Here is a 23,388-nt window from a genome sequence, read left to right as displayed (position 1 = left end):
GTAGTGTACTTACTGTACCTCGTAGTGGCAGGACCTGATAAAATGAATCGCTTAGGAGTCAATCGGGGGTCTTGGTGGATTGAACAATAAATCATTTGAGTGGTTGGAGGTTGCACCCTGGGGATGAGGTGCATGGTGGACTTGGTTAGTGAGTCTGGGGCATTTATTTCGGCATCCCAAGGGCCCCCTGGGCGTCATTAGCCCTTGGAGATAATTTAGGCTGGGCATCTCTTCGACAGGCTTCGGACACAGAGAGTGGTTCAGAGGGGCTCTCCAAAGCAGCCGACCATCTAGGGCTTGCAGCCTGACAATAATTGTGCAGTTTGTTCAGGTATATTTTGCTTCATGCATAACCGAAACCATCTGACCAAGAGACAAGTACGAGCAGTACTCGTGCAAGTAAGTCACCAGCTGCCTAGAGAAGGACAGGATAGGCTGCATATCCAGTTGATTTTAGTCGGTATGTTGCATGGCTCATCCTCAACCAAAAGTCAATGCAACGCCCAATTTATCTCTTGCGTTTGTGGCGCTTGCCACATGCTTTCAATGGATTCTCTTAATAACACCAATATACCGAAACGGATGTCACTGGAAGGAATGTCAAACCAAAAATGGAGACGGTAAATCCACTTCCACGTTCAGGGTCTTGTCCCGGATTAATGCAACAGTGATGACTCGGCGGAGTGGGCGCCAGAACGCCAGTAGACACCGGTGCCTGCGAAGCACGGTTGTAGGCATCCCCAGAATTGCAAGCTCGGCGTCGAATGGGCTTTCTCTTTTTGAGGGAACCTTTCAACATCCATTCGGAATCCATTCGGGAAGACAAGATAATGTCTCTGGTGCTGAGTGCCGGAAGTATGAAGCCCACGAAAGTCCCTCTAACTTGTTTAGTAGGGCGAATAGCTTGGGAATTGCACTTCCAGCCGTGTACTGACAAGGTCAGCGGGACCGGCAACTGTCCTGCTGTTCATCTGACTCTGTTCAGGCTCTCAGAAAATCCATGTCGCACCTTCATTATTTAGGGAGTAGTAGCTCCCTTAAGCTGCCAGCACCCTTGCCAGGTAACTAATTTAGTTAGTATCTGGGGATTGATGGCGAGTCAAAACTTAGTCGGGATTGGGAACTTGTACGCTGAGTACGAGTACACGTTGGCTCACGGCCTGCAGGTGGGAGTCAGAAGTCTTTGCAGGCTCTCGCCTCGCTCCTAGTTTGTCGGTGGTGCTCGCAATAATTGTCAATCATCACAGGTTCGGCATTGTGCCTGGGGTACTGAGTTTGTAGCTTCTAAGCTAGGACTTGGGGGGACTGGGCTAGCTCGGCGGGAGGAAACCGCTGTGGAGGGAGCCAGTGATCCCTGGTCTCACGGGCCTGTCCACCTGCCGATCATTGGCCACCACTGCCCACAAAATGCTCGAGCTTACAGGCCTCTGATGCAAGATACGCAGCCCCTAGGCGCTGGTCAATTCAACCCCCCCGGGCTCCCCCAGGTTCTTGATTTTCTCGCGCAAGATAGCATTTCCTCCCGCCACCACTAACTAACTGCCACTGTGACCTCGATTCACCAAATAGTCCGTAATGTTTCTTCTTGACACCACTGCCTGGGTTCGCACGACTGAGTGAGGTCTTTTTTTCTGTCCTGGCGCACGCTGTAATTCAATTGCCCAAACAGCTTGACTCTCAGGCGACTCAACAATACAATCTGTTTGATCCCACCCCGAGGCACTGGACTTCCCCTCCTTGATACTCCAAATTCTTCTTCGGGCACTGCTCCAAAGTACATGCCATTTCGTGGGCTCAAGCAACCCAAAAATTCCCTCTCACTTCTCGCTCTCCCGACAAACAGACATTCTCAGCCTAGGTACGGAGTAGGTACCCTCTGACCATTGGCATCCTTTTGAGGCGTCACTCTTGAACCAACAGCGTTCCAGAACGCACATCTCCTGCCTGAACGGGCACTCTACCAATCCTGCTAGCACCTCACCCGGGCCCTGCAGGTTCAATTTTCTGTCCTGCTACCAACCACCATTCGAGCCCACCCACCTGTGACGTTCTGCGTCCGAAAGCACCTATCCACTGCTGGTCTTTTTCTCGAGCATAGCATAGTATTTGTCCCTCCAGGCCAGTTTACTGCCGCACCTTCCTGCGCTTTTGTATACAGTGTGCCTGGTGTGACACCTTCGACTTCATTCATCCTTCCCGAATCCTCAGGTAGGCGAGTCCTTCTGTTGCATGAACCACTCCCATTGTATAGCACTATTATTCTTAACCCATGGTCGCCGGATTGATCGCTGACGGACACTAGATTCTAGTCTCCCGTTACTGCTCTCTTGCCACTCTGACTTCCTGGGCCGGCCGTTCGTCTTCCAGTCTGCATCTCGTCCTGTGGGAACAGTTTGCGTTGGCGCAGACTCCCATTACAGATTGCTGGTTCCTTTTCTTCGACGGAGAAATAACCTTCCTCTGGTCGATCCTGGGAATATCGAGATTAAGTGCGACTCTGATGGCGATTTGACCTGCCGACCTGATTCTTGCAGAGAGACATAATCTTGAATCGTACTGTGCGAGTCGTGGGTCAGTCGAGTGCAGTGGAGTGGAGTAGGTCACTGCAAAAGCAGGGACTAAATCTGCATCGACTCTTTATACCAAACTGGAAGCCGTGGTTCTACAGTACTCGAGAAATCGGAAGGAGGGATAGACGTCTCCCAAGGGTCCAATTTTGGCCTCTTTCGAGCATCGACTCAAAGAGACAGCGGATAGCTGGCACTAGCAATCACGCATCACACTGAGGTATGGTTGCTGTTTCGTCACCAGAAACTGCCTCAAGCCAGGTGATGGAGAGCGCAGGGTCGTCCAATGGTAAGTTCAAGTCGGCACCCAGGCCCATGCACATCTAATACCTCTGGTTCAGCTAGCAAACCGGCGTCCGTTAATGGCTCGACTACCTCCAATGTAGCGACAGTTCCCATCTTCCCTCCTCCCAAAACGGACAAACCTCGTCCCCATGTTTGCACTACCTGCAATAGATCCTTTGCGCGACTCGAACATTTAAAGCGGCATGAACGATCCCACACGAAGGAGAAACCATTCGAGTGCCCCGAATGTACCCGTTGCTTTGCCCGCAGAGATTTGCTCCTGCGCCACCAACAGAAGCTACATTCAACCACTACACCTGCTTCCCGGCCTCGCGGCGGAAGGAGGGAGAGTGCAGCTGGAGTTGCGACTGGACGTGTTCGAAAGAATTCCACGACGGGCAACGCGGCGTCCATGAGACCCAGAGCCAACACACTCAGTCATGTTGACGCTGGAACGCTGGGCATGCTTGCCAACTCCCCCAACAACTATGGACGCCCTTACATGGCCGGTCACAGTCACCATAACAGCATGAGTATGGTCCCTAATTCTCAGGGGTTCCAATATCGTATGCACAGTAATGGTCATCAACCTCCTCTACTCAATCTGCCAAAGCTGGACACTCAAAGCATACCACTGGACCTGTCCAGTGGCCTACGCACAGCTCCTCCCTTTGGAGGATTTGGTGCTGAATATGGGATGAGTGGTATGAATTTCGAGCACGACTTTGACAACACCATAAACCCGCATGCGCTCCACATGTCAGGTCTCCAGGGAATGGGAATGGACACATCTGAATCTCCATATCAGCACATGTTTCCGGGGATGATGGCTTCTCATGCTCTAGCGGAGGACGATGCTAATTTCGAATGGATGGCCCATGGATTCGAGAATCAAATGTCCTTTGCCCAAGCGAATGAAAATGCCATTGATGATTCGTCACCTTCCGCAATGAGCACCAATAGTCCCGCTGGCATGGTCGATATGACTAACGACCAGAATATTGCCTCTATACACCATCCTTCTGCTTCAACGGCAAGCATGTGGTCCCATGCACTTGCAGCTCAAGCACAAGCTGTGAACAGCCCTGTGAGCATGGATCTCATGTCTACGTTCAGCGAATTAGTCAATGCCCCTGTGGGTACCATTTCACCAAAGTCACTGCTGGCCCAGGGGGGTGTTCTCGAGATGAACCTTCAAAGCCCACCGGACATGTCCAACATGGATCAGATAAACATGCACCCGAATATCCATTTCACGGGTTATCAACTACCGTCAAGTCGCGATGGGCCGACTTCGAGTATCTCCAATGCTTCCATGGAGAGTAGTCTTCACCAGAATTCCATGACAACGACATCCTCTGAGCTTGTCAACGATAACATCCGTTCCGTTCTGATTGCAGGCCTCTCACAAAACGCGGGATTCGGGCAACGCAAATATTCTCAACCCGCTATTAGCTCTCCCTTGTCACCGCCACCCGCGTCTCGAGCGAAAGGCTTCAATGTAAACACTTTCCCCAGCACACATGAGTTACAACGCTACGTCGCTGCATACATTACATACTTTCATCCCCACCTACCGTTTCTACACATACCAACCTTGAATTTTGAGTCGCCGGAGTATACCACACCCATCAGACTCGTACCTGGACAGTCTCAATACGGAAAGTCAATGGTAGCAGGAGGTGGAAGTTGTCTTATTCTCTCTATTGCCGCAATCGGGGCGCTCTACGAACACGAGTCATTTCATTCCAAGGATTTGTTCGAATGTGCCAAACGGCTCATCAGCAGCTATCTGGAAGAGCGGCGCAAGGCAAACATGACAAAGACTCAATTCGCACCCCGACATTCGTCAGAACGAGAAGACACCCCTCTGTGGCTCGTTCAAGCCATGTTGCTAAATGTCATTTATGGTCACAATTGTGGTGACAAGACTGCGGCAGAACTTGCAAGCAATCACTGTGCCGCTCTTGTCAGTCTTGCGCGTGGAGCAGAGCTCGCTCGACCGGCGCAAAGCCACGCTACCGCGAGTAATTTCCACGGCAACATGCACGCCAATGGGATCTCGAACAATGGATGGAATTCAATGGTGAACGAGCCGGATGATTCGGATTGGCTCGAGTGGAAGAACTCGGAAGAGCGTAAACGGACACTGTATGCGGTCTTCATTCTCTCGAGCATGCTCGTGACTGCATATAACCATCCGCCAGCTTTGACCAATTCGGAGATCCGTCTGAGTTTGCCTTGCAGCGAAGAACTCTGGGCTACTGATTCTGCGCAGACATGGCGAAATTTTGGGGGTGCGGCGCAGGCCGAGATGAACTCAATCACGTTTGCCGAATCGCTTACTCACCTATTGATGTCAGCTCCCCGCCAGAAACGGCGGAATAGCACCACATCGAATATGGGAGTTACGGCAGAGAATGAGCTTAGGCCCAGCACCTTTGGCTGTTTGATCCTAGTCAACGCGCTGCACAACTACATCTGGGAGACGCGTCAGCGACACCTAGGACGACAGTGGTCAACAAGCGAGACGGAGCAAATGCATGCACATATTGAACCGGCACTCCGGGCTTGGCAAGCTGCGTGGGCAAGCAACCCAAGCCACAGCCTCGAGCGTCCCAATCCATTTGGAGCGGGACCACTCTCTGCTGACTGCATCCCGTTGCTCGACCTGGCTTACGTACGTCTTTTTGTGAATCTGGGGAGATCCAAAGAGGCATTTTGGCAACGTGATTATGACGCAATGGCCGAAGAACTAGCGAAGGGGCCAGACACCATGCAAGCACAGGGAACCAATGATGTGAAACAGGAACTTAGTCCACCGAACGACAATGCAATGAATCATGGCCAAGAGCAAATGCCACCCATGAGCAATGGTTCGCACCACTTTGGAGCCCAGAGCGAACAGGAAGCCAGGGATTCGCGTTCCTCGCGACGAGAACGACACCTCCGGAAAGCAGCATTCTACGCAGCTGACTCCTTGTCCATGTCTGACAAATTAGGTCTAACCTTTGCAGAACAATCGTCGCGCGAGCTTCCCACGCAGTCTGCAATGTGTGCATTTGATTGCGCCCAAGTGGTGGCCGAGTGGATCGCAACGGTCCAAGAGAGGGTGGGCAAATACGTTGGAATCATTGGTCGTGACGATATGAGTCTAGTGGAGATTCCAGGCATCCTCCTTCTCGAAGACGAAGACCGGAAACTGATCCAGAAGATTGAAGAAGTCTTGTCCAGTGCAGAACAGAAGATTGAATCGCGAGGCGGGCCTGGTTTGATTGCGGCTCGCCAAGGCGGGTATGGAAGTCGAATCCTCGTATTAACTGCACACATACTGGAAAGAGAAGCGGTCTGGCCAGGTAAGCATCGCTCAAATCCTGGTGAGGAGACGCCCTTTCTAACGGTTTTGCTAGTCTTTAAATTGATGGCACGATCACTTGAAACACAAGCCGAACATATCAAAGAACGAGCATTGGCTTCGGTCTCAATCGCATAGCAGAAGCGTTCTGCTCGCGGATGACGTTGAGAAGGCTGCTCTATTTCACTTCTTAGCTTCACAGCACCAGCTTTGATTGATATTTATTCTTTTCGTCATGAAACTAATACCCCCCCACGACGTGGATACATAGGATTTGCGAGGACATATGCACGCGATATACCCCGACTACGAAATCTGTGATGACATGGCAACAAGCAAGGTCTATTCATTTGGCGTTTGGGAGATTGGAAAAAGTTCGAGTTAGAAAGGGCGGTCTTTTGCGCTGAACCCAGCACAGCGGACAGGGATCTGGGTGGCTATGTATCATGAGGAGCTTATTGCTGTGCTATAATGGATGTCACGATCATGAGGATTGATGTGAAGCTAGGGGAAGGTCGGATGGATGGGACAAAAGCAGGGGCTGGCTGGGAGGAGCTTTGCAGATTAATGCTCTACGACCGGACATAATGGAGCAGCAAGGACACTGGAGGTGTTAGCTAAATGGCTGAGATGTCGCCGGCTATCTTTGCAATGAACAAAATGCTCCCTCTTGATTGCATGCAAGCAACTCGTCATTACTCGTAGATTAGGGAAGCGAGGTCGATTAGTCCCTTTATCTACCTCCCTACCCTGGGCACGAATAGAGCCAAGTTTCTTTCTACTGCACTGCCGTGCAACTTTCCTCATGCCCGCTTGATGCAGTGACACGAACGCTGCATACATCGGTGTGACCAAAGAATCTTTCTCTCTTTTTTATTTCCTTCTGGCGGCGAACATCAAACCAGATCGAATAAACCAGAACTCTTGTCTAGCGCTGATTGATTAAGGTATCGCTTAGTGGGCAATGACTACGAACACTACTTGCCTAGGTAGGTACACATGGGTCTTGGTGCCCAGCGTGAATACCTGGCAGGTAAACTGTCACCTACCTAACTCACAACGTGATGAGAAAGAAGGCTCTTTGGTGAGCAGCAGTGATCTCTGATGGCATTAGTACCGATCTCTGCTGTAACAGTCTCCGGGCGATTACGTATAACTGGAATCCGGGGTGAGCGGCATGCTTATGAAGGGCCATCGACTGCCCAAAGAAATAATAAATAATGAGCATGGTCCAAGGGTCGCCGTGCCAAGACAGTCCGGCGAGCTCCCTTGAGAGACCAACCGCCCGCTGAGAGGCTGTTTCTCACCTCCCCCAACTGGGGTTCCTCCTTAGCCGTCAGTACAGCCAACCAATTTCCAGGCTTGACCTCATAGACTCCAAGTCACCCGTGACTTCCGCCCAAGAAAGTCCAGACAGGCCTTTCCTTCCTGGTTTGAATTTGGCGTACCAAGAGGACCCTCTCGGTCAACGCCAGCATACTCCGTAATAATGAAAAAGTATGTCTATCGCTTACAACTCACATTTCAGTGTCAGATAACGATGTGATAACAAGACGCATCTTTGTTGAATCTCCCCCTTTCTCTTCAGAACATCGGTTGGCTTCCGAATCTCCCCGTACTTACAGTACTATCCTGGGTCTCCCGACGCGATTGACTTGGATCAGAAGCCAGATATCCGACTCTATTTCAGGATCCGCTCCGAAATATTCTTGTCGTGCCAGGCCAGAAGCCGAGTCCCAGGTGCAAATCTGTGTTGAGGGTGGCGGCCTCCTGGGCCCTGGCTGGCATCGGCGGCGGGCGTCCTCTGTGGTTGGCTCGCATCCTCAGAACTGCTCTCCCTCGTCTTGCTGCGCAGGGATATCTATCCGCTTCGCACCACGCCGCCTCCACTTGACACCTCCAATCCTGTCACTGATTCACCCCCAATACTCCACCACTTACGCTGCCCAGCATCAAATGCCCAAATTCTGTTTGCAACGTGCTTTCGTTGCAACTTGGCATACTCATCTTTGCTCCTCTTTTGAGGCCACAAGCTCCATTGCTAAGTCGACTTGTCACGATCAAGTCAGCCCAGTCTGGGCTTCGAACCGCCTTGATCTCTCTTGGACTCTTGGTATCTGACTTCCTGCCAGCTCGGTGTCATCGGGCCCCACCCTTTTTTCAGCGGGCCTCTGCTGGCTGTCCTGCTTTATCTTTTCTCTCCCTTCCCTTCGCACCATCTTGTAGGCTTTCGCACTACTTGTCAACCTGCGCTTCTCCCATAGCAAGCTCGAGATCTTGAGGGTCGAAGCAAGCCTTTGAACCATTCCATCAAAAACTCGGACTCATCTCGACCTGAATGCATCGGGTCCCGTATTGCGATCTACACCACCGAGCACTGAGCGATTGGGGATAATCAAACAGAATCCGGGAAAGAAAAACACACACTGCCCACAAGTGGCCAGAGGATAATAGATATTGTCTAATACATACATAATACGGAGGAGTCTGTCACCAAACCCGGAGCTGGCCACAACTTACGATCACCACCTCAACCCTGGGAGGAGGACTTTGTCCATTTCGTTCGATATTCGAGGAATCTGTTCAAGATGGCTTGGGATCATTTGTCTATAAACAAGCCGCATTTGGTATACATCATTCTCGGCGGCTTCACCAGCATTTTCATGCTATGCTCCCTCTTTATTAAGGAGAAACTGTACATTGGAGAAGCTACGGTGGCGACCATATGTGGTGTCATCTTCGGACCTCATGCCGCCAATCTAATTAACCCCTTGACCTGGGGCAATACCGATCAAATCACGCTCGAGTTCTCTCGCATAGTACTCGTGGTACAATGCTTTGCCGTCGGCGTCGAGTTGCCAAAAGCCTACATGGAACGACACTGGAAATCGGTTGTCTTCCTACTCGTCCCAGTCATGACTTTTGGCTGGCTCATCACCAGCCTCTTCATATGGTGGATGATTGAACCTCTGACTTGGTTGGAGGCGCTGGTTTGTGCTGCTTGCGTCACAGCCACTGATCCTGTCTTGGCCTCTTCAGTTGTCGGAAAGGGAAAGTTCGCCAAGCGTGTTCCGAAACATCTTCGAGATTTGTTATCCGCTGAATCCGGTTGCAACGATGGCATGGCTTTTCCATTCATATATTTGTCTCTATATCTCCTGAGATATGACCTTGGTGCCAAAGAGGTGGTGTATCACTGGGTGTGCTTCACCATTCTGTACGAATGTATATTTGGTGCATTTTTCGGCGTCATGATCGGCTATATTGGTCGCCATGCCATCAAATGGGCAGAACGAAAAGGCTTGATCGATCGTGAAAGCTTCCTCGTGTTCTATTTTGTCCTGGCTTTGTTTTGTGCAGGTTCCGGCAGTCTGCTTGGCATGGACGACCTCCTCATAGGCTTCGCCGCCGGAGTTGGTTTCTCCAATGATGGATGGTTCACTGAAAAGACAGAGGAGTCTCATGTTTCCAATGTTATTGACTTGCTCATCAACTTGGCTTACTTTGTCTACTTCGGTACCATAATTCCCTGGGATCAATTCAACGCACCCGAACATGGGATGGTCCCCTGGAGGCTGGTCGTTATTGCGGTATTTGTCATTTTCTTCCGACGCATCCCGGTCATGTTGGCATTGAAGCCCTTTATACCGGATGTCAGGAATTGGCGAGAAGCTTTGTTTGCTGGTCATTTTGGACCCATCGGAGTCGGTGCGATCTTCGTCGCCATTCTTGCTCGTGCGGAGCTTGAAACAGATTCGACTGAGCCACTGGCCGTCCTCCCAGAACCGGGTTCAAAGGATTATGACTTGATCTACTTGGTCTGGCCGATAACAACATTTCTCGTCATCTCGTCAATTCTCGTTCATGGGTCGTCCATCGCCGTGTTCACATTGGGAAAGCGTATCAACACTCTGACCATTACACTTTCCTATACCCAAGACAACGAAAAGGGTTCCGCTTGGATGAACCGATTGCCAAGGATAAGCTCACAGTCGAGGTCAATGTCACGCATGTCTGTCGAATCCGATGTCGACGAAAAATTGGACGTCCCGCCCGGCGAGTTGCCTCCTATTGGTATTCCAAAGCTACACCTCCGCCGCCAACGTGAGGATGAGTACGAAAATAAACCAGCACCACGCTCGTCGAGTCATGGACGGGCTCGCAGACGCCGTAGACGCGACAAGGAGTCTGATATCCGTCTTGGTGGACCCATCAGTCAGAGCGCGATCGCACCGGCGAGACGGTCTGAACCAGCTCTTTCGACACAAGAATCGGGTTCTGACACTTTATTCGAGAAGTCTGAAGAACCATCGCCAGAATCTCGTCAAGACCGACTGGGTGATTCCTCAACCTCATCACCTGGCCCCGAGGAGACGGACGCTGATCGTGATCGGAAACGAGGTTCACGACGCAGACGGAGATCAGAATCCTCATTGCCCGATGGTCAGGATGTTGATATCGAGGCGTACCAAGAAGGTGATGAACTTGTTATTGAGGATGAGGAGGGCAATGTCATTGACACTGTCGATACCTCCAATATGACCGAGGAACAAAAAGCTCAGAGGATTGAAAAGGCGCGGAATCGTCTCAGGAAGGACACCAGTGGCGAATATACCAAGCACAAGGGCGAGCCACACCCCAAAGACGAAGGCTCAGAGATAGAAGAGGAGATTGAGACCGCCCTTGAACAGCCAACGAAAACCCTCAAAAGCCGGTTCGATCAGTGGAAGGGCTTCGGCCGGAAGAAGGAAGACGAAGCGGAAAGCTCAGAGCAGCCCAGGAAACCCGAAAGAAAGAGGGGTCCTGCACACGCGTATCAGTTCGGAAACACCATTATTGTCGAGGATGAAGATGGCGAGGTTATCAAGTCTTACACTATTCCTTCTGAAGGAGGTGGGTCCAGACAACAATATCGTGAGGGACTTCGGCGGATGAGCACTTGGGTTGGTCTCGGTAAACAGGCGGTTGGAGCGGAACCTGCCAATACTACCGTCGAAGGAGAGACTGATGGTACCGCAGAAGCGGACACAACTACAAAGAATATCCCTAACCGCAACGGGCCAGATGGCCTGACAGATGATGGCCTCAGGATGATTATATCCAGGAGTGAGCAGTACGGCTTGACCGGTCTCCAGAAAAAGACACGGGATGCACCGGGTACCATCGCCCTTGGATCGGGGCGACGCCTTTCGACTGCAGACTTTATCAAACAAATGCAGCAAATGGACGCAAAAAGCAGAATGCATGAGGTAGATCAAAGTGATGCTCCTGAAGAGTTGAAGCGCGAGGTGAAAAAGGCAACTGAAAATCAACGACCTGGTGCTCGCTCTGCAGGATCCAAAACAGGTTCAACATTGCAAGTACCCGGATCACACGATGCCCCAAGACCTCGCAGCAACAGTCCAACAAATGCAGATGACTATTTCAGTGTCAGTAGAAGACCTCGGCCTCACCGGCTAACCAGCAACGATCGCACTTCGACACTGGAAGAAGAAAGCGACGAGGATGAAACACCTGATATTCCAACCCATAATGTTCGAACTAGTCTTGCCAAACACGCACAAGGCCAGACAGCTGCAGCTGCGCGAAGACGCCAGTTGGAGACTATTCAGTCCAACGAAGACGATGATAATGGGAATCAGGGAGAGACAGCTGCGGAAAAACGTCGACGATTGGCTGCCTTGGGTATTGGTGGAGATGATGGGTCCAGCGAAAGTGACGATGATGATCGACCGCGAAGTCATGCAGCGGCAGTTCCTGAACCCGGTCAAGAGGGTCCATCGCAACCAAGAGCTCGAATTCAATGGGGCGGTGAGAAGGGCAGAGAGAGGCAGCAAGAGCAGCCGGTAGAGGTCAAGAAGGAGGAAGAAGACATCTATGCTGGCGATCCAATTGTGGGCGCTGCTCGCAAGTTGAGAGGGATGTTCAACAAGAATAAGGCTGCCAAGTCTGCAGCGGCATCGGCAGGATCATGAGTATGGTTTGATTGTATGAGAGAGAAGAGATGTTTGGTGGATGATTTGGGTTTCTTAATATGCCACATTGGTGTATAGCAGCGGTTTTGTGCTTTGTTTAAACGTCTGATTCTACGATCAACTAGGGGCCATTGCTGTCTCGAGACATGTTGAATTGAGCTACCATGAGCGAAGAGTATATTTATGATAGCTCTGTGTTGATATGAATACCTACTGCTTTCATTTTAAAGCGTCCAAAGAGTATCAATAATTTCTCACCTACGAAGATTGCGAGATTCTCATAAGGCCATGCATACTCGGGACTCGGCACTCGTTACCAGTATTTAAGTGACAGTGGGACCTCCCTATATGTATCCCAATTAAGCGACAGTGGGCTGACGTTTTTCCACCGACGCGTCTTAATGAATTGCCACTTTAAAAGACGCGTTCGAGTTCGGCAAGACGTCATTCCCAGCACTCATATCAGCAAACTCCCCATTACACAACCTTATTTATCCTCACATACAATGGGATAGACAAACCTATGTAACAGAGAAGTCACTTTTCTAATGATATGATCGACAGATCTGCCCTTCACTTCTCTCTCTCTCTCTCTCACTCTCTCTGTCTGACATTTTCCTTCAACTATCTTTAAACCAGTTCACCCTTCTCCCTCAACATCCACCTAACTCACCACCCGACCTTCCAAACCACCTCAAACATTCGATCTCCAAACCCGCATGCATGGCCATCCTGCGGCGGTCAGCGCGCAGCAAGGCGCGACAGACTACTCTCCAATTCTCGCCCCTGTCTTCCTCGTCGCCGGCTAAGCAGAGCTACAGTCCCTCCGTGCAGGGCAGGTTGGCTGCGGTGCGGTATGGCGGAGCGAAAGTGAATGCTCGTGCCACGGCGGAAAGGCATGCGCAAATTCAGGATCAAGATCTGCCGGGTGAGGAGTTCTCGTTGCCAACGCCTGAGCCGTCGTCGCAGGTCTTGGAGAGAGATCGAAATGGTGGGGTCGAAGATCAAGATGAAATCGAAGTCCGCGGTGAACAACAAGCTAAAGTTGCGGGGAGTGATTTGGCAGAAGACTCCGAAGGTGATGATGATCTTGTCTCTCCTGCGCACAAGAGGAGGAAGATGTTTGATGGCAGGGATATGCCCGCACCCTTGAAAAGTTCTCCGCCACCACGACGGTCAAGCAGACTTGTTTCCCGATCTTCTCCCCTACCGACTCTCGAAGACATGGCGACCTTCGCTACTCCAGCGCGCAGCTCGCCTCTCGCAAAACGAGCTACACGTCTACGACAGAAACAACAGCAGCGGTCATCACCACCCACGCGCTTAGGTCGTTCTCCTTCAGTGCAGACACTTGACTCTGTGGAGATTCCATCCCCTTCTGCACGTGGTTCTTTGCATCTCTCTGATCTTGGTTCTGCTGAGACGAGCGATGATGATGATAAGATTTTGGCGACACAGGCGCCTCGGAGACGGCGGTCTGGCGTGGCCAAGGATCCCTTCATTGTCAATGACGATGAAATACAATACATCTCTGATGATGAGGTTCCAGAGGCTTGGGTCCCCAAGATTCGAAAGAAGAATACCCGAGATGACTTTGTGGTCGAGGATGAAGACGTTGAATATGTTACCTCTGATGAAGACGAGATACCACCAGCAAAGCGAATCGAGAAGTCTGATAAACATGCGTCGGCGAGAAAACTGAAGAAAGACAGTCAGCGCAGAAGACGACAAGAACAAGATGAGCTTGAGGACGACTTGCAAAATTTGCAGGACTCTGATAACGAACTCAGTGCTCCTAAGACCCGAACCAGGGGCGGCCCCGTCACGACCCAACGGGATCAAGCAAAGGAACACCTTGAGCTCTTAAGGCGGCGCCGCGCAGGGGAGAAAGTCCCTCGCGTGGTTGATTCTGACGATGAGGACGAAGAGATGCAAGATTTGGACCTTGGTCTTATTGGACATCCAGATTCCGATGACCGGGAAGGGTCCGTCCATTCCTCTACTGACACTGATATTGAGGATAATCAAGTCCAACTACAGGAGGAAGACGAAGATGATTTTGTGGTCGAGGACACTGTAGGAAGGCACGGGCGACCAAACTCAGCTATCCCACTCCAATTCACCTCCTTCGCCTCCGCGAAGCCTCGGGAGCTCTTCATCCACATCATCGAATGGTTGGTCAAGAATAAAATCGCCCCAGCTTTCTCACGCCAAGACGAACTCTACGATCTAGCCTTCAACCGGATCGATGATCAGGTCAAGGCACAAGCTGGCAGCAGACTGATCTCTGCAGCATGGGGCACTGAATTCAAGCGCGCGATTCTAGCACGACCAAATATGAAAGTCTCTATCATGGGAGGAACAGACGAAGAAAATGAACGAAATTGTGACGCTTGTAACAGAACCAAACACCCTGCGCGTTACGAGTTCGTCTTCTCCGGCCAGCCGTACTACAAGAAAACACTGGAACCTCTTGATCACTCGGATGACGAAGGGGAGGAGTCTGACCACAACGACTTCGACCGTGACGAAGAAGGCCATTCTCTCCCCAGCGCAACGCATCGCTTCTACCTCGGACGCTTCTGCGCCGCAAACGCAGACATGGGCCATAAACTAACACACTGGAAATACCACCTCAACGCCAATCTTTTAGGTTATCTCGAAGAACAAGGCGTGCTGTCGTCCGACGCGATCCTCGCACGCGAGAAACTCAACAAGAAGAAACGCGAAAAAGAGGCCGAGAATATCGTCGATAGCATGCAGGAGACGGGCATGATCGCGGACCTCTGGGCGGATTTCGAGAATAATCTTAATGACGCGAGATTGGGGATGGAGGATTTTGATCGCAAAGGAGGCAGGTCGAAGGGCAGGATTGGTGCCATTCGGTCGACGGTGGATGGCGTTAGGAGGGAGTGGGACAAAGATCGCTATCGCGTTACGAGGGCGCCGTCGGAGTCGGATTAGGGAGCTGACTAGGCACTGAGGGCATAGCAGAATTCGTGAATCACGAACCCTATTTCCTACCCTTTCATCTGCTTTGTTCAATTATTACAGGAGGGAGAGTTAGTCAAGAGACGCATTTGAGTGACCGACGAATTCTGACCGGCTCGGTGCTAGAGATTGGAATGGGTGACGATGCTCTGCGGGATTTTGCGGCAGTTGAAGAGAAGTTCAACATCGAGTTCGAAGCAGGGCATTTTTGCAAGTTTACGACACCACAGCAGAGCTTGAACAGGCTGCATGCATTTTGGAATCAGCATATGCTCAGGTTGAGTCGGAATTTCTTTTCTTTCTTTTCCAGGATCCAGCAGACGTCAGAGATGAGAATATTCATCCACATACATAGAGAAAGCTTGTGACGCTATCCGTTCTGCTGCCAGTATACCTCTTACAATAAATACACTCCACACAGGACAGAATGCATGCTCCGAGCTTCGTTTCATTATTTTCCCTCGAGAAGCGTGATTTCCCCAGTTATTGTTTCCTATGCCTGTCTAGCCCACATGCCGTAATGTACAAAAAGATCTCGCCATCTTGGTCACCCACCGTGGATAGAAAGTACTTTCGCACCCTCTCACCCAATTGTCTAGGCGAAGAAAGCCTCACTTACAAAGCAGGCTTCGCTTCACCCTCACCACCGCCCTGCTGGATCATGCCCTGAGCGCCCTCCTGCATCAGCGCGCGCTGTCTCTCCTCCTCGATATACTGCTGTTCCTCGCCGAGGGCCAGGGCGTAGGGGATGCCCAGCAGCAGGATACTCGTCGCGAGCACCCACAGGCCTTTGCCTGAGTACGCGATGGTGGTGCTGGTCGCGGACACGATCGAGCTCGACACAGATGAGATCTTCGCCCGTGTGTTCGGCGGCACGATGTCGCGGAGTGCGCTGAGCCGTTCGTAGAGCGTTTCGTCGTTGCTCAGGGTGTCGAGGTCGGATGCTGACGAGATTTCCGAGTCTGGGGTTTCGATTGGTTAGTCTACGTGGTTTGGAATGGAGGTTGGGAAGGGTTGATGAGATAGGCTATATGGGATGGACGTCTTTGATGCATGATTGATCTCCTGACCATCGCTTTGCAATGTCGTTGAGGGATATGCGACGGATAGTTTTCATCGATCGATGCGCTCAGATGGAAGAAATCCTATCGCTTCAGGATGACTTGTTAGGGTTTGATACATACCTGTGTCTGTATAGTCCTCATCATCATCGGCGAGCAATACGTCGTCCTTGGATCCCACCGGTCTGTTGATGAAATGTTCATCTTCGAGTTCTTCTAGCTTGACCATTTTGGCTGATGTGTTTCCCGGAAAGCTTTATCAATGGGTTCAAATTGAAGGAACTGGTAGCCAGATGTAGCAACCGATGTGAGATGGCTATCCGTTGGCGATGGAATGGACTCTGTTCTCCGTGTATGTAGCTCTTGTGACCTCAGTCAAAAGTTTGGCCTGCGGACTTTTTGGCGATTTGGAACTACGGCGGAGTTTTGACCCTCTGAAGGCTGAGGTTTGTTCTTGGCAAGTTTGCATGCCAAACATCAACTCCTACCTTAGGTAGGTAACGATTGGAGACCATCAAGAGCTCCAATCCTCGGGCGGACAACCACAGGAGTCTAGTCGTATCAGCTATCCTGATTGTGAATCCCACGCTCCTAGTATCCTGAGTATGAGGTGCAGCCTTCGGTAACAAGGGATTGGCCCTCAGACGACCCTGCTCGCCTCCGTGTTTGGCGTTCAGTTGACCAGCATGACTTTGGCTTTGTCAAGGTAGGCTCATGTTCTCCATTATTACGAATACGATCGAGTAAACTTGACTATTTTGTTGGAAGTCGACTGGGCTTCACCAGGATTGGGATACCGTCCCACGATGATTTCCTTCGTCCTCCACTGATATAAAAGTCAGGCTTCAAGCTCAAGCAAGGACTTTCAGTCTTTGTTTCTTGAGTAAGATGGTAAGCAAAAACGGAGAGTGTGAAATGGCACAGACCGCAGCCCAGGAATGACTCGTTTTCCTGGACCAGTGCTTGCCAGATGGACTGGATGGTGGCTCATATGGCACGAGCTGAGTGGTATATCACAACATCACATCATGGAAGAGCTTACAGACTCATACTGCGCCAGGTAATCGAGAGAAGGTCATCGATCAACTGCATCGAACCTACGGACCAGTTGTGCAGATATCACCTAAACAGATCTCTGTCAACAATCATGCTGGTTTTCATGAGATTTTCGCCATGAATCGACGCCTCGACCGTCCCCCTTTACTTCTTATGCACAACTACGGCTCTGAGAATATGTTTTCGACCGTCGATGGAAATCTTCATCAGCAAAGAAGACAACCCATGAGGAACCTATACGCCGTCCGATCTATCGAGTCCAGTGATGTGCAACGTGTCTTTAAATCTGCTCTTGAAGACTTCACTCAGTACATAGACACCCACGTGACTCAGGAGAGATCAATCGACATCTATCTCTTGTTCCGATATTTGGGGTGTGATATCATGAGTAGCATTATATATGGACCCAAGCACTCCCTTCGTCTCCTTCATCATGAACGCAACCGACAAGTATTTGAGAAAGATCTGATATGGATTGACAAAAGGTTTATGTGTCTGGCAACCTTAATCATTTTTCTGTTTCCGCGTAAGTATTTCTTGCAATGATCGAAGAATACCCAATTCTTATTTGCAATAGGTCTATCAGTCATTCTACGAAGAATTGGCTTGATGCAAAAATCATTCGACGAATCTCTCCCTGGTAATTCAAAACTCAAGTGGACCGCAAGAGAAGCCATGCAGGATTGTCACCTTAAACAGACATCGCCAGAGGGTCACCAGCTCGAAAGCCACGTGGAGAAGCTTTCAGCTCATTACCAGCGTTTTGGAAAATCCCAGGCCATTCCAGATGAAAATTACATCCTAAGTGACTCTCTTGATCATTTCACTGCAGGTAAATATCCATGAAGCCTTGGAAGTGTACAACGAGGGTGGGCTGACACGGACTTCAGGATTTTCCACGACCGCTGATGCCCTTTCAGCGATACTCTTCCATCTATCACAGCCAGCCAACTTTTCTCGGCAAGAGCGCCTCCGTACTGAGCTCAGGGAACACGCCATCAGCAATGACTCAAATATTACCGTGGAGCAAACAAAGAAGGTTGGCTTTCTCGAATGCATTATCAAGGAGACGCTCCGTACGAATCCACCCATGCCAGTTTCTCTTGAGAGGACTGTACCTCTGAACCATAGTATTGAGATTCATGAAGGAACAATCCATGGTGGTGTAAGTTCTTTTTTTTGACCTCGCGAAGCCTACCATTTACCGGTGTTCTGACATTGCACAGACGCAAGTTGGTGCTCAAGCTTTCTCTATCCATCGCAACGAGACAGCATTCCCCGATCCGGAAGTTTGGAGACCTGAAAGGTGGGATATCCCGCATAGTTCAGCAGCTTATACTCTCATGAGACGCCATTTCTTCGCATTTGGCGCTGGTCCCCGGATGTGCATCGGCATGAACATTGCCATGACTCAATTACGGCGTACTTTAGCATTGGTCTACTCCCGATATCAGACAAGCCTCGGCCCTGAATGGTTTGACAAAAGCGGAAAACTGATCGACTTTGAGGAAATGAGGAAAGTTGTTTTGCTTTCCGATAAATCGAACCAGATGGTGCAATTTGAGAAAGCCCAACCGTGATTGGTGTCCCTGGTGGGCCGGATAACGTATAGATCTCGACTAAATTCTGTACAAATAAATCGACCTGTCCACTCTCATGCACAAAGTAAGCAGTTGTACTCAAGCAAAAAAAAAGGAGGTACCTCCTCAAATATTTTGTCAGATCGGATCAAGAAAGCCACAAAAGATGTTTGGATTGCCGGCGCTCAGAATCGAACTAAGGTTTCTTCAGATTGAATCAGGTTGGTGATCAGCCAACAGAGACAGTGGACAAAGTCCTCCCATGATTACGCAGTATTAGCCGCGATCTGTCTTGAGTAGCCCGCAAGGGCGCCATCTCGACTCTGAGGCAGTCTTTGACGAAGCGTGCTAGCCATTGCACCACACCGGCAGATATTGATGGTGATTTAGATAGCACAGTTGCCAGTGAATGTTGATTGAATCTGAGGAGTTTGAATCTAGATATTAGAGGGAGTGGATCGCTCGCAACCTAACCTCCCAGGCGTGAAGTAACTGGAGGACAAGGCTGAGCGTGAGCCTTGTCAGATGACCCCAACGCCAAGATGTGGAGAAATTTCTCATACGCGCCGATTGTATGAGGCCGGATTTCTGGATGTACCACTACGTTGTGTCTCTCTTCCAACGGCTTTTGTCCTTTCTCAAGTGGGACGTCCACTCTTTAATTCATTGACTGAGATGTCATGACTGACCGACGTCGGGTCAATGGCCCAGCTGGCAACACCAGCACCCCAGTCTTTGCGCCTTCTTCACGGGCATCCACGCCGCAGCCTCAGCGACTGAGAAAGCCAAATGAATTGCGCAAGATTTGTACGTGCCCGTGTCCTGTTTGGGGAAGGTACTGGCATGACTAACAGTCTTTAGTCCTTCAAACAGGGTTCATACCATCGGCCAGTGGTTCAGCATATCTCGAACTCGAATCCCCGCCGACTGCAAAGGCAAACAAATCCTCCGCTTCTTCCACCATCAAGTTATCGTGTGCCGTCCATGGGCCAAAACCGCTCCTTAGGACTGCCTCGTTTTCGCCAAATCTACAACTCTCAGCGTCTGTCAAATTCTCCCCATTCGCCACACGTATCAGACAAGGCTACGTTCGAGATTCCACCGAGAAGGACTTGGGAATGCATTTGGAAAATGCGCTTAAGGGAGCCATAATACCAGAAAGATGGCCAAAGAGTGGGATTGATGTTTCGGTCACTGTGCTTGAAGCCGAGCAAGATCACGGAGTTGGGGATCGTATCACAGGAGTGGCTCTGTTCAATGTGCTTGCGGGATGCATCAATGTCGCCATGGCAGCAATTGCTGATTCCAAGATCGATTGTCTTGATTTACTGGCTGCCGGAGTAGGTGCCATGATTCCTGGACCAAAGTCGAGTCCGATCAGAGTGTTGGATCCTGCAGCTGCTGAGCATGAAGAACTACTTTCAATGTGTCTAGTGGGTGTCTTGTCATCTCGGGATGAGATAGTCGAGATTTGGTCTACGGGCTCCATTGACCCCCAAGGTTCAGAAGGGGTTCTAGGATTTGATGAGTTGGTGGACAGTGCTGTTGCTGCTGCTCGCGGTGCACAGACAGTCTTGAAGGAAGTACTGCTCGAGGCCCTCACCAGAGATTATGGAACCAAGAAACAACTTGGCAGTGAAATGAATGATGTCGAGATGAATACATGAGACGAGACGATTTCTTCTAACCAAACCTGATCCCGTCCACTGACCAAGAAGAAAAGTCACACACCTTCCAAGGTTAAGTAGGCAAAAGGCTTGCGAGCTTTTTGAATCTTGGTCTTTGAATGCCTCCCACAACGTCATAGCCGAATTGACCATCACCATCAAAATACTGTCCTTCTCCCAAAAAGTCAACCAACGGACATCGCTGTTAGACCGTTTCTGTGTATCTCCGGATCTGCTGGAAGAGAACAACCCTCAGGAATCTAAGCAGATCAGTTGTACCAGCACGATCAACACGGCGGCCACCACATGTTCAAATTGTATGAAGTCATTTCAAATATTGGTTCGACTTATTCTCACTTGAGATTCACCATCAAACATTCACTGTACTGAGCGGATCTACTCAAACTACAAACCTCACTACATAAACCTCTTCACCCTTCCAATCTTCTTTTCTTCCATCCCTCTTCAGTCAACAAACATTCCTCTTCTCATCCATTTTGACTCGTTCATTTCTTCTTACATCAATACCAAATCTCTCACGCGCAGACATCGACAACCATGGCTCCCAATTCCAAAGACGACGGCTTGCTTTTCCTCTACAAGTGTCTTGAAGCAGCTGGTGGAAAGGCAAGCTTCCTCACCCAATTCGACGATGATTACTGTACTGACCAGAGCTAGATCGATTTCAATAAGCTAGGTGCTGCGACTGGTTCGACTCCTGGCGCTGCTCGGATGAAATATATGAGATTGAGAGAGAAGATCCTCCCAATCAGCCCTGATCTTGCAACCTCTGGATCCATCAAGAGAAGTTTTGCTACTGCCAAAACCCAACGCCCCTTTGTCCTTGGCGCGGTGCCTCAGAAACGAAAGGCTCCAGAGGTCCTCAATGACAATGGAGAGGATGCCAATGACGACTCTGGTTCTTCTTCCAGCGATGCTGCAAATTTAAGCAATGCTACAAAGGCTCAAGCATCTGTCACTCCGGCTGTGAATTCCGGGAAGCGCCAGGCTCCATCTGGCAACAACGACAGCAGGAATGATGAAAAGATCACCAAGAAGATCAACTCTGTTGCTTCTGCCCAAAGCTCACTTGCCAATAAACGCAAAACTCGAGGCAAGAAGCTGAACTACGACATTTCAGCTCTTTGTGGAAGTGCAAACGACGACGGCCGCTCCGAGATTACCCAAGTGATTGACGACAGCAGCGATGACGACTTCGATGTTGGTGCCGCTGAGACTCGGTCGGGTACTCGTAGCGATCTGAACATGCCTACTGCCAAACGAGCCAAGAAGGAGACATCGGGACAGATTCGTGGAACCATCACCAAATCGGCCTCATACAGTCGTAAAAAGAGCACGGCAGCCCCCAAAAAGAGATCGACAGCAAGACCCCGGATTCCGGCCAAACAGAGGCAGAACAATTCAGGATTCCGCAAACCTGCCATCCCCAAGACCAAGTCCTCCATTCTTCGTCCATGTGATCGACCTTTTCCCAGCATCGAAGCCTCATCACCACCTCTCAGTGAAGCCCCAACCGACTCCGACTCCGACTCCGACTCCGAGGGCGACAGTGACATTGACATCAAAAGCCTCAAGCCTGGCACAATCCTCTCCTTCGGCAAGGACGGTGGCAACTCTATGCCCAGCAGCAACAACAAGGACGGTATCACCCAGACTCCCAACAAGTCAGCTGCTCGGCCCGCAACCAACACCACTCGCAGTGCTCTCACAATCTACGGCGCCTCGGACTCGACCTCTGAGTCCTCCGCCTCGTCCAAATCATCCATCTCTCCTGGCCCAGAACTCCAACTTCAGACAAAGCTCAACGCCCACGATGTCCTCCCATCCGACAGCGTGTCAATGATCAACGAGTCCAAGCCGGCATTCAACCCTGTCACTCCTCCTCCCCAACCTACAAATACTTCAACTGAAACTCGCAGCGGTAAGTCGATCGATGTGATTGTCCTCGACGATTGAGACTTTCCCCTTCCAAAAGTGGGATTTTACTTTCTTTTCTACTTCACTGGTGTGTTTTCACGTCTTTTACGCAATGCTCAAATATCGCTGCAGAGGGAAACTGACTTCTCTTTCCTTTCCTTCTAGCTGGCGGAGCCACGACCCTACAACTTATCAAGAGTTTCCTTTCCCCGCTGGCAGCTTGGTCGAGTGCCTAAGGAAGGTGTGGTTTTACATGATGCAGGCCGCCGTAAGTTTCTGGTGGTGTGGAGACCGGGTTCGGGAAACTGAGGGAGTTGATGGTGACGGTGACGAGGAGAGGCGACTAAGGAGAGAGAGAAGTCTTACAATTCGAAGAAGGAAAGGTCGATATGAGAAAGTCAGGACAGGCAGATAGGACCGAACCTTCCAGGCGATGATTGATTGACTGCTTGGAAGGTTGGTTCGATAGTCTTTGGATTGCACGACAAATGACGGCGTGGTATCATTCATCCTCAGCACAACAGTTGGTCGGATGCACATTACAGGTTCCAGAAACATCAATAGCCGGCTGAACATTCAGCGATTCGTACTGAATTTGATTTTTTTCTTCTTCTGATTATTTTTTTCTTCTGATCATCACTATCTTTTCTCACTGTGCGTGATCCCAATCGATTCCTTTGGTCGATCAATTACTGGCCCAGCTTGATCTTGGTATCAAGTAGACTGTAATCTGCTCCTGGCCTGGCGGGCATATCAGTTCCGGTGCGAGTTCGAGAGAGCTCCTGCAATCATTTTTCCCGACTTCCTTTTTTTTTCCACACTGGTATGTCTTTTCTCGTTTTTTTCTGTCTATCTCTTGTTCGCGTTTTCTCGTTGCTCGTCCTCAGAGCTCAGAAGACCTTTTTTCTCCCTC

General features: G+C 50.3%; 7 protein-coding genes across 7 annotated transcripts; 6 read left to right on the top strand and 1 right to left on the bottom strand.

The window, feature by feature from the left end:
* Positions 1–2,789: 2,789 nt before the first annotated feature.
* LTR84_005551 (uncharacterized protein) lies at positions 2,790–6,345 on the top strand (the record flags this gene model as incomplete). The annotated part of the gene is made up of 2 exons (XM_064849119.1): positions 2,790–2,856; positions 2,909–6,345. The coding sequence occupies 2 exons, from the start codon at positions 2,790–2,792 to the stop codon at positions 6,343–6,345; spliced, it is 3,504 nt and encodes a 1,167-aa protein (XP_064704333.1).
* A 2,450-nt stretch (positions 6,346–8,795) lies between these two features.
* On the top strand, positions 8,796–12,182 carry LTR84_005550 (uncharacterized protein; the record flags this gene model as incomplete). Its single annotated transcript, XM_064849118.1, has 1 exon — positions 8,796–12,182. One exon carries the CDS (start codon positions 8,796–8,798, stop codon positions 12,180–12,182), a length of 3,387 nt encoding a protein of 1,128 aa, XP_064704332.1.
* Positions 12,183–12,905: 723 nt separating this feature from the next.
* Positions 12,906–15,146, top strand: LTR84_005549 (uncharacterized protein; the record flags this gene model as incomplete). The annotated part of the gene is made up of 1 exon (XM_064849117.1): positions 12,906–15,146. One exon carries the CDS (start codon positions 12,906–12,908, stop codon positions 15,144–15,146), a length of 2,241 nt encoding a protein of 746 aa, XP_064704331.1.
* Positions 15,147–15,788: 642 nt separating this feature from the next.
* On the bottom strand, positions 15,789–16,463 carry LTR84_005548 (uncharacterized protein; the record flags this gene model as incomplete). Its single annotated transcript, XM_064849116.1, has 2 exons — positions 15,789–16,135; positions 16,358–16,463. The coding sequence occupies 2 exons, from the start codon at positions 16,461–16,463 to the stop codon at positions 15,789–15,791; spliced, it is 453 nt and encodes a 150-aa protein (XP_064704330.1).
* Positions 16,464–17,172: 709 nt separating this feature from the next.
* On the top strand, positions 17,173–18,870 carry LTR84_005547 (uncharacterized protein; the record flags this gene model as incomplete). Its single annotated transcript, XM_064849115.1, is given in 5 exon segments — positions 17,173–17,242; positions 17,295–17,816; positions 17,868–18,122; positions 18,139–18,455; positions 18,517–18,870. 5 exon segments carry the CDS (start codon positions 17,173–17,175, stop codon positions 18,868–18,870), a joined length of 1,518 nt encoding a protein of 505 aa, XP_064704329.1.
* A 680-nt stretch (positions 18,871–19,550) lies between these two features.
* On the top strand, positions 19,551–20,537 carry LTR84_005546 (uncharacterized protein; the record flags this gene model as incomplete). The annotated part of the gene is made up of 2 exons (XM_064849114.1): positions 19,551–19,677; positions 19,732–20,537. The coding sequence occupies 2 exons, from the start codon at positions 19,551–19,553 to the stop codon at positions 20,535–20,537; spliced, it is 933 nt and encodes a 310-aa protein (XP_064704328.1).
* Positions 20,538–21,189: 652 nt separating this feature from the next.
* On the top strand, positions 21,190–22,514 carry LTR84_005545 (uncharacterized protein; the record flags this gene model as incomplete). The annotated part of the gene is given in 2 exon segments (XM_064849113.1): positions 21,190–21,198; positions 21,216–22,514. The coding sequence occupies 2 exon segments, from the start codon at positions 21,190–21,192 to the stop codon at positions 22,512–22,514; spliced, it is 1,308 nt and encodes a 435-aa protein (XP_064704327.1).
* Between the last annotated feature and the right edge of the window lie 874 nt (positions 22,515–23,388).

Source organism: Exophiala bonariae (genome assembly GCF_035927105.1).
Source record: "Exophiala bonariae strain CCFEE 5792 chromosome Unknown scaffold_20, whole genome shotgun sequence".
In the NCBI taxonomy this organism is placed as follows: domain Eukaryota; kingdom Fungi; phylum Ascomycota; class Eurotiomycetes; order Chaetothyriales; family Herpotrichiellaceae; genus Exophiala; species Exophiala bonariae.
This window is presented reverse-complemented; position numbering and strand designations above follow the sequence as displayed.